The sequence below is a fragment of the Myodes glareolus genome, chromosome 10 (genome assembly GCF_982192425.1).
Source record: "Myodes glareolus chromosome 10, mMyoGla1.1, whole genome shotgun sequence".
Lineage (NCBI taxonomy): Eukaryota > Metazoa > Chordata > Mammalia > Rodentia > Cricetidae > Myodes > Myodes glareolus.
Genome location: NC_142035.1, coordinates 48,209,461 through 48,219,653, shown reverse-complemented (window position 1 = coordinate 48,219,653; position 10,193 = coordinate 48,209,461). Strand labels below are relative to the sequence as shown.

Genomic DNA, 10,193 nt, shown 5'->3' with positions numbered 1-10,193 from the left:
GACACCCAGAAACATGCCTCAGCCAAAGACAGGGTTTTGTGCCTCTTGCCCCTCCATGCTGGAATGTTGACTGGCTTGCCCTTGTGCAGGTGACCATAGTCACTGTGGGTTCGTGAGTGCAAATGCAATGAGTCTCTGCACTAACCACTGCCCACTGCTAAAAGGAGCTTATCTGACTAAGGTTAAGAGCAACACAGATCTACAGACATAGACAACATTTAGAAGACAGTTCAACATAACTATTTGCAAAACAACAACAGTAGGCTTGCTTGCCCATTGGGCCTATTCCCTCCACAGTCATGGACTTCTGATCAAGTTTACAATACCAGGCATCAATTCCTTCCTGTGGATCAGACCTTAAATCCAATCAGAAAGTGGTTGGCTATCCCCAAACAGCCATGCCTCTGATACACATCTTGTCTATCCTCATGTAGAATCCAGTACTACTGGGTAAAACCTGATGTATTTTCTCTCCCAGTGACCTGCATAGCACTTTTTAGCTTTATGAAAGCTAATCATCAGGGAGGATGTTTCCTAGTCAGTTAATTGATTTCTCTGTACCCTACAAAGTGTGTGGTGTCTTCGGCAATCGGACCTTACCATCTACCTCTGGTGAGTATATAAGTGTGATAGCAATGGTCTGTGTTGTTCTGTGGGCCTCTGGGTTACTGACTCATTTATAGTTTTTAAGAAACGATGTGTGAGTATTTTGCCTGCATGTATGTATGTGTGCATTCATGGGGCCCTTGGAGGCCAGATAAGGGTATCAGAAACCTTGGAAATGGAGTTAAGGAAAATTGTAAGTTACCATGTGGGAACTGGGAACAAAACTTGGGTTCTCTGAAGGAAAAGTAAATGCTGAGCTATTTCTCCAGTCCTGGTATTGGCTTATTTTACACAGAATTCCCTGAACATGCACAATACAGTGATCCTACTCAGAAATCCTTTTCAGTGTTTCCAACATGTAAACAAACTTACTTAATGTTGATTTGAAGTTTGTTTTAGCTTGACTTCCTACATTGTAAAGGTAAGAAATAAGTCTCCCAGACTTCCTTTTACGTGGGATTGCTCATATAACCTAAATACCACCAAAGAGATGCCATAGCCCTAGACTGGGTATAAAGTTGGGCAACAGGAGATGGCATATTTTCTGACACTCATAGTGGTGGAAGTGTTCAGTTCTTCTAGTACGTATAAAGAGGTTTCTAACCTTTGGTCTCTGGTATCTTACCTGCTAATGGAAAGTAAATGCTGAGTGGTGATTCCTATAAGATATCCCTATAACATGTTGTTTCTTGACATTGCCTGTGCTGTTTAGAATAGGAAGCATTGAAATCTGGTCTCTAGTCCTCTTGGAAATTGTTTAAACTAAGACCTTTTTAACAAATTTCTTTTTTACTTAAGCCATCTAGAATGGATTTTATCATCTGCAACTAAGAATTCTGCTATATCCAGTGAAGTAAAAGTAGAATACAAACCAGGAGGTGGTAGCACACGCCTTTAATCCCAGAACTCAGGAGGCAGAGGCAGGTGGATCTCTGTGAGTTCAGGGCCAGCCTGGTCTACAAGAGCTAGCTCCAGGACAGGCTCCAAAGCTACAGAGAAACCCTGTCTTGAAAAAAAAGCAAAATTAAAAACAAACAAAAACAGACCCAACTCAGGAACACAATGGAGAGAAATTTCTGCTACTCTGAAATATAAAGGGACCCAAAGCTTACCTATATTTCATAGATTTCCTTGACAGCTAAGTTAGTTAGATTCAGCATCAACATAGCCAAACACAGATTTACAAACACCGAAGCAGAGACAGGCAAGATGGTTCAGCAGGTAACAAACCTGATGACCTCTCATTGCTGAGGCCCATGTAGTAGAAAAGAGCTGACTCCCTAAGCTGTCCTCTAATTTCCACTGCATGTGGCACCCACACTAAATAAAGAAAACTTTAAATAGCAGCAGTAATAAATAAAGGCGATTAACTTCCTGCTTTCTGTGTAAAATTCCCTTTCCCCCTTTTCTCATCTAGTAATTTCGATATCTTCGTACACTTATTTCTAACATGAAAATTCTGTCTGGAACCATTGTAATGGGTTGTATTCTCGGCAAGACATAGGCTCACGATGCAATTCCTCCTTTAGCAGGAAAGAAACCATCATTTATTGGTACTCTAAATAGCTGAAGTGAATTCAAATGCTTTCAGCTGATCTTTAGTCCTTATCCATACCCTATGCCCGGTCTACCTTCATCTGAATTCCTAAAACCATCTCAACTGCATCCTTGACTGTTTTCAGTCACTGCAGACCTGCATTTGCTGTGTGTGTGACCACCCTGCCTCCTCTACCAAACCGGCTTCCACCTCAGCATAGCTCACAGTGTATTACCTCCTAACCAAAAGCCCAGAAGGCTGGGTGCAGACACCACTGACCTTTGACTGCTTGCACACTTGACACCAAGCAGATGCTTAAGGAACATACTAGCACCCATGGCAGAAAAACACAGGCAGAAGTGAGTCGCTCTGCCGAGCCTCAAGTACAAGGGCTCAGGTGGGATCGTCTGTGTACATAACCGGCTAGTGTGTACATGTGCATTCAGACCCCGGACAAGGACCTGGAACACAGAGACCACAGGACTATCAGGCACCAGAAGCTTTAATAAGACATAGCACCTCTTCTACTACCCTTTCTCCCCACTCCCTTCCTCCCTCAGTTCTGAACAGGTCCAGCCTGTTCACAAATGTGGCTCTCTTCAGCTAGAGACATTAATTCTTCTGTCCCCTCAGTTGCTCTAACTTCCTCCGAAGGTCTGGGGGCACCTTAGCCCCTGCTGCCAGCAGCTCTCGAAGCCTCTGCTTGGGAGTCTTGGTGAGCAGGAAATTGCAGGGGACAGGACCCTCTTCAAAGGTGACCTGGCAATGTTGTTTCACTGTATGGTAGCCCTCGGCACTGGCTGTCACCACGTAGTCCTCAGGAGTCAGCAGCCGCCAATAATCGCCACCCCACGCTGACAGGAGAGACGAGAGAGGTCAGACGGGTTCAAGGTTCTTCAACTTCCGACCAGTCGAAAGGGCCCAAGTTCTTCCCTCTGCCACACACACCTGTTGTCACATCGTGGTTAATGCCCTCCACGGCAATGACAGCATCCGCAATCCCGAGCTCTGTATCTTTGTCCCGTACAACTCCTGCAATGCCCATGCGCACCTGTGTAGCAGAAGTTTTTAGGTGGGTTTTTGTTGTTGTGTATTGTTTTGTCTTTTAGTGGGGTTTTTTTTGATTGTTTGTGGTTTTTGAGACAGGGTTTCTCTATGTAGCCATGGCTGTCCTGGAACTCACTCTGTAGACCAGGCTAGCGTTCTACCTGCCTCTGCCTCCTGAGTACTGGGATTAAAGATATGTGCTATAACTGCCAAGCTGAAGATTTTTGCTTTAAAGCCAAGTCTCAATATGTAGTCCAGGCTAACCCTGAGCCTGCCTCCACTTCCCAAGCTCTGGAATTACAAGTGTGAGTCACCTCAGTCTGTATAAAAGTTTATCAAAACCTTGAGGTGGGTGTAAGATTTCAAGTTTGAGACTAGCCTGGGCTACACAGTGAGACCCTGACTTAAAAAGCAAACAAATGAAAAAAATTAAAGACACTTTCCCTTTGCAGAAGAGCGTGACTTCATTAGCTTTCTGGCTGTCGCCCTGCAAGCTTGATAAGGTGTCAGGTCTATACTATGATCCTAGGTGACAAAATTTCTACTGCAAAGGAGAGAAGGGAGGGGAAACTGCAGCTGGGATGTAAAATAAATAAATAAATTTATTAAAAAAATTATCTCCTAATTTCTAAGTTACCCCTGGTCTAGTAAGGTGTTACTGTGGGCTTTCTAAAGGGTGATGGCACTGTTATTAGGCTTGTCCTCGGATATGAGCAGCTGTCCCTGAAGAGGGCACCAAGGTTCTGTCACTCTCCAGCTGTTTCTTTAAAGCAGGGTCGTCCTTGAACCTGGAGCTCACACTTGGCTACGCTGGAAGCCAGCAAGGCTCAGCAATTCTTATCTACCCAACTTGGAGCTACAGTTACAGGGATTTATGGGGATGATCAGCTGACTACATGCATGCTGGGATCTGAACTTCAATCCTCTTTTAAAAATCATTTTTTTACATTTAGTTATTTTGTGTGGATCTATGTTTGCATGCGGCTACACACATGCCATGGCACATGTGTGAAGGTCAGAGAACTTGTAGGAGTCAGCTCTCTCCTTCCTTCCACCACGTGTGTCCCAGAGATTAAACTCAGTTGTTAGGCCAAGCAGCAGGTGCCTTTACCTGCCGAGCCGTCTCACACTAGGGAGATGTTCTTCGTAGACACAGAAGCTGTTCTTACAGAGCCATTCACAGGGACCTTCGTCCCGAAGGAGGTAACACCGCACCAAGGCAGTTTTCACGTCTGACTGTTATCTTTTCTGAGAAAAGCTATCCTGACAAGGACAGGTTTGTGACAGTTCTGGGTACCACTCCTTAGCCTCGGGTTGTCCTGGCTTCTAGTTCCATTGCTTTATAACATCTGAAACCACCCTGCTAGCAAGCTGCCCTTCCTTGTCTAGCTCATTCCAAGACAATCTGACATCACATGTGGCCCTCAATGTAGTGGAATCTGAAGCCAGTTAAGACTGCTGGTGCCCCCGTTCCAGCACGACTCCGGGACAGCAGGCTGGCCAGGGGTAACTCAGAGAGGCCAGGAACTGGGGATTCAGATCCCACCTGCTCCAGGTAAGTGAGAAGGGCGTCTTTGTTGTTTTCCCACTCCTGAGGCAGCTCCTTCTCATGAGGGAACTTGTCACAGGACAGCTCCACAGTGACCTCAAAGCAATTGGTGTGTAGGTAGCTGAAGTCGTTCATGCCTGGGGATGCCAAAGACACTGGAGTGTTAAGTGGGTGGACAGGAGCCCCACTCTCCCAGTGCTCTTGAGAGATACCCACGGTAGGGCTTGACTACAAGAGACTATTATGGGATAGGTGGTTATGGAGACAGGACTAATTCCACTCTCGGGCACATACTCCCAGGAACTGTGTGCCAGTCGGCTCCATTAATGACATTGCCATGCAGGGAGAAGTCCTCGCTATGACAAGGTCGGCGATCCGTATCTTGCATGACCCTATTAGTGCCAGCATAGACGGTGCTAAGCCAGCGGAAGACAGCATCATCCGGTGTAGGGGTGAGTTCGCGAGCAGCCCATGGGGTCCGAGTCATGTCGAAAGGGTAGGACACCACAAGTTCACCCCCATGGAAGTTGGCACTTAGCACAAACGGAATACGCTTCATCCATTTGATCACTGCCCATGTCTCAGGAGCCACCTGGACAAGGATAGGTGAGGATGGGGTGCACACAGAGACAAGGGGCCTTGCCTTTCACCCCATCCCCAAAATACTCACAGTGGCATTGGGCAGTGTATAGTAAGAAGGCAGTGGCAGGTGATGGTTGGGGACAGTGTGGGGTACCAGCCCTTCATCTTCGGCATACCACAGGGGTGTGTTGAGGTCAGCAAAATTGTGGTTAAGGTCAATGCCCTGGTGGGTCCAGCGACCCTCTGCCCAGCCCACCAGCTCTGAGCCCTGCCAAGAAAGGGCTTTGTTCAAGTCAAACAGGCTCTGTGTACCATGGCAGAGAGGACAGGGAGGCCCTCATTCCAGGTGGCCTACCCTGTGGTAGGCAGTCTCATAGCCGTCAGGATTCATGGAGGGCAGTAGGTGAATACGTGTCTCAGTAAGCAGCCGAGTCACTCGCGGGTCCCCTCGCAGGAACTCGTGACACAAGAACTGCATCAAAAGCAGAAGTAACTCCCGCCCCAGGGCTTCATTCCCATGCATACCAGCCACATAGCGGACCTCAGGCTCTCCTGGAAGCACATGGAAGTTCAGAGCTGGCTCATACCGCAGCCTGCCCTGTGCCCGCCTCTCCCCATGCCATCAAACAGTACCCAGCTCATGCTCGCCAGGCTGGTCTGACATCTCCATCACGTACAGCTTCAGACCCTGGTGGCTCTTCCCGATGCTGTAGATGCGGGTGATGTTTGGACACTGTTCGTTCACCTGCTTCATCAGCTGGGCAGCAGAGGGGAGCACGGGGCAGTTACACGCAGACGTCAGACCACGAGTAACCGCGGAAGGACGTACAGAGCCAGAGGTGCACACAGATGGGAGTGACATGGAATGATCCAGAAAAGGCCCAGCAGGTCAGGAGGAAGGGACAGAAAGGGGTGGTGTCGTGACAAAGGTAGCTGGAGCAGAACTTAGGGATGGATCAAGGGAAACAGAGGAGAATGGGACACAGGAGACTCATGGGTAGTCACAGTCAGTGTGACTGCCCTGCTGGGAGGGAAATGGGCAGGATTCTTTCCACGGTCCCCGGGGTTGTGTCTGACCTTTCTCATAGCCTTATAATTGTGATGCCGGAAGTCCAGAGAGTCAGAAGATGCCAGGGTGTGGGCCTCGGGGAACAGGTCATTAGGATCTGGTGGGAAGTGAGTTCCAGGTAAACGTTAAGTTCATAGGATGCCCCTGAAGTCAGGCCCTGCCCCTCCAGCCTTTGCCCAGCTGCCCACCTGAGACTGGACAGGCCAGGATCTCTGCCCGGAGGCAAGGTGCACCTTTCTGGAGCCAGGTCTGAGGCAGCAGGCGAATGAAGCGAGCCACCTGAGGCTCTGGCAGGAGGTTCAACACCGAGGTCTCTGGGTCTGAATTGGCAGGAAATACCTGGAGATATGGGGTCCCTGCTGGGGATGCTCAGACCTGATACTGGCCCAAGATTCAGGGATGGAGTTCAGGCTCCCACATTCACAAGTCAACCCTCCCTGGTGGGTTCAGCTGGAGACGTACACACTATCAAACAGGGACCCCAATTTCCTTAGCTCCTGCCAGTGGGCAACTTTGGGCAGCTGTGTTTTCTGACACGGTCTCAGCTCATTAGAGCAACATACCCATTCTGCAGCCTTGTATAAAAGAGGTCCATGAGACAGAAAACCAGAGCCATGAGCAGGCAAGAAGTAAAAAAACCCAGAGGCTCGTGGTCAGAAAGAGTGTCCCAGGAAGAAGCTGCAGCATCTACCCCATGGTGCAGTTAATGGGAATATCCCAACGGAGCTTGTGCTGGGTGAATAACTGCCCTGTGAATGCACCAAGTCCTTAGCACTGCAAAAACACCAGCTTTCTCCTAGAGCTAAGTGGGTATCTGTCTTTTATATGCAGAGAATGCTCACCCTAGCCTAGCACCCTGGCCGGTCCCAGTCACTATGGGGACACTTACCATGTCCATCCCACTACTATGATTCTTACTCGTCCACCAGGTCTGACTGTCATTGCTGAACTGGACCTTGTATGATGTGACCCAGTCATACCTGGTCAGAGATAAAGAGAAATATTATTACACAATTATATACTATGCAGAAATACTGCTCAGGCAGTGCCACTGCAGTACATCTGTGTCTGTCCACCAATCACTTCCGGGCTAAGAGCTAGCCTGCCTCACCTCCAGATGGAATTTCTGCCCTGCGTCACGATTCCTGAGAAGCGGACAGGATGCTTAGCATCCACCTGAAGCCAAGGCTTGGTGTCTTGTTGCTCAGCACACCAAGCCCCATCATACAGATCGCCATCCTCCAGACCGGACTGTGGACAAAAGGTCATGGTCACCAAGCCAGGAGGGCCAACAGACAAGCGCTAGGATGAGGGGAGAGAAGGAGCTCTTAAGGGTGTTGACCTGGATGTTGAGCCGTCCTCGGTGTGGGCCGAGACCAAAAGACTGGCTGCTAGAGGCCTCGAGCTGACTGTCTGAAACCCGCAAGGACTCCAGGCCTAGAGGGGGGCATCCTGGGGTAATGACAGAAGAAGGAGACAGGATTAGAGTAAGGGGGTAACCGGGGCAGCTCAGGAGATGAGCCTGACGAGTTCCCATGCTAGGCGGGGCCCGCCCGGAAAGGCAATCAATACCTGGTTCTTGTTTCTCAGGGAGAGTGGGGGTCTTTGCTGGGTTGGTGGTCACCGAAGGCCTGGCAGTCACTAAAGGACCCGGTTGCCTTTGCTTCTTTCGCTTCTTGACAATGATCTTTTTCTTCTTGATGACTCGCAGCCGGACATGCTGTCCTGAGGTCTCTAGGGTACCAGGAGGCAATGTACCAGGAGAGGGAAGAACGTCACAAAACCCAGATGGAAAGGTCCGTTAGCTCAAGAAGGCATTCGAGCATATGGGACACTCACTGCAATCAGTGAAGTCTTAACGTGGCATTCAAGTCCTGACACCTATTCCCAACCTGCCTTTCTTAGTCACATCCTTGGTGCTTCCTTCTTACACAATTACATCTTTGGACAGTGTGCCCTCTGACTCTGATCCAGGGGAGAGTGATGTCGAGTCATTAGAGATCCGAGTTTAGTGTTTAACCTCTAGACCTTGCCCTAGTTGCTCCCTTTGCAGCAATGATACCTCCCACCTCTGATTTTGCACCTCCCCGACCATCCTCCAAGCCATCCTTAGTTTTAGACTAGGCCTCAGCTCTTGTCCTGAAGTCCGTGCTTGGCCTATCTGCCTGGCCTCAGAGCCCCGACTTCCTACATGAATAAGTTGGGAGGCCCGACAGCCTGTCTGTACCCACCAGGAGCCAGTAACCCCTTTTCCCCCACGCAGCCTTGTCGCCCTTTCTTTTCCCCTCCAGTCCTTGGCGTTAAACACTCTCCCACACAGGCTTACTCTGCCCCTTTTAGTCTGGGGTCTCTTCACCTTTCTTGAGCTCCTCCAGATTCTGGTCTCAGTTTCTTCATTTGTGAAAAGAGAAGGCTGGAGTTGGGGCAGCCAGCATCCCACTGGGCCTGCCCTGGAACTGCTGACTAGGTCTGACCAGAATGGGGTTGCTGAGTCAGCAGCCATTGCACAGGGCTGTGTATGTGTGTCCCAGTTCACAGGCTGGAGGACCCAGCTGGGGGAGTGGGTCTGACCTGCCCAGCAGCCGACCGTGGGTCCCAGAGCTCACCATTTGCCTTCGTGGACGTCTGTGTAAGGTTGCTATGTGGGGCCAGGGTTGAGCCCGGCGACAGGCCCAGCTCTGAAGCGCTGGGCGCCCCCAGACTCAGACCGACGGAAGGCGCAAAGGCAGTCACAGCGAGCAAGAGGCCCCACATAGCTGGAGGGTCGGCGAGCCCGCTGTGCCGAGGCTCTCGGTGGGTTCTCTCCTTCCTGCGGGCGCCCGCGGAGCCCCCCGCCCCTTCCTGCCCGCCCCTCTCCTCCGCCCCACGCCCCTCTGCAGCCTCCGGCCCGCCCACAGCCACTCGCCGGAATCCGACCTCCTAGGAGAGGGGAGGGCGGCTTGGGGAGAGCCGCGAGGTCCCTCCGTGGCGGTGGACTCGGGTGAGCCGCGAGGAACCCCGGCGACGGCGGTGGGCTGGGGGCTGCCCAGGGACCCAGTGCCGCAGCCTCCACGGTGCCCGGCCCGTCACTGTCTGCGAAGCCACCGCACATTCCATTTGACTGCTCGCGCCCAACCCAGCGCAGACACCTATGCAAGGCACTTTGCACGTGCTCTGAATTTTAGTCAAACTTCAGTTTACAGACTGGCAAACTGAGGCTCAGAGCGGCGCCTAGGTGATGTGGTCAAGGTAGCAAAGTTTTGGAGAGGAAACAACCTGAAAGGAAACTCTATCCAGAACCTCGGATACCTTGCTGAGGTGTGTGGGACTAAGCCGGGAAAGTCCGCGGGAAAGCAACGGGAGTCAGTGAGGGTTCAGGGCTGCGGGGGAGGAGGCAGGGATGAGGAGTCCTCCATTAATCTCAAAGACAACCAACCCATAGGGTGTAGAGAGGCAGCTCTTGCTCTCGTCACCACCATCCTCGGTTCCGCCCCTTCTCTTTTTCCCTCCCTGGGCTGCCACGTTTTGGGGCTTACATAACTCGAGGAAGGCAGCCAGAGCTGATAACCGGAGGGCTGGCGTCAAGAACCGAGAGGCCAAAGCTTGATAGGCGCCCTGTTCTGTTCTCCCTGTTCCAACTCCTTCCCCTCTTCCTCTTATCTTCCTCCACAAGTCCTCAGACCCATGTCTTCCCCAGGACCCCTCTGGGTTACACTGCACCTCAGCCACCCGCCCAAAAGAAAGGGCTGTGGTTCTGCCTATGCTTGCATCCCCACAAGAAGTGTTGCCCACCGGTGCCTGGGACCCCTCACAAAAGTACAGGG

The 10,193-nt window shown here is 50.9% G+C and overlaps 1 protein-coding gene across 1 annotated transcript; it reads right to left on the bottom strand.

Annotated features, from left to right (window-relative positions):
* Positions 1 to 2,627: 2,627 nt before the first annotated feature.
* Cpxm1 (carboxypeptidase X, M14 family member 1) lies at positions 2,628 to 9,203 on the bottom strand. Its single transcript, XM_048459941.3, has 14 exons — positions 8,997 to 9,203; positions 7,963 to 8,124; positions 7,733 to 7,842; positions 7,502 to 7,641; positions 7,280 to 7,370; positions 6,579 to 6,729; positions 6,399 to 6,487; positions 5,955 to 6,078; positions 5,677 to 5,873; positions 5,410 to 5,589; positions 5,034 to 5,331; positions 4,737 to 4,876; positions 3,092 to 3,194; positions 2,628 to 2,997 (listed from the first exon to the last, which is right to left on the bottom strand). Exons 1-14 carry the CDS (start codon positions 9,142 to 9,144, stop codon positions 2,756 to 2,758), a joined length of 2,175 nt encoding a protein of 724 aa, XP_048315898.3. The 5' UTR covers positions 9,145 to 9,203; the 3' UTR covers positions 2,628 to 2,755.
* Between the last annotated feature and the right edge of the window lie 990 nt (positions 9,204 to 10,193).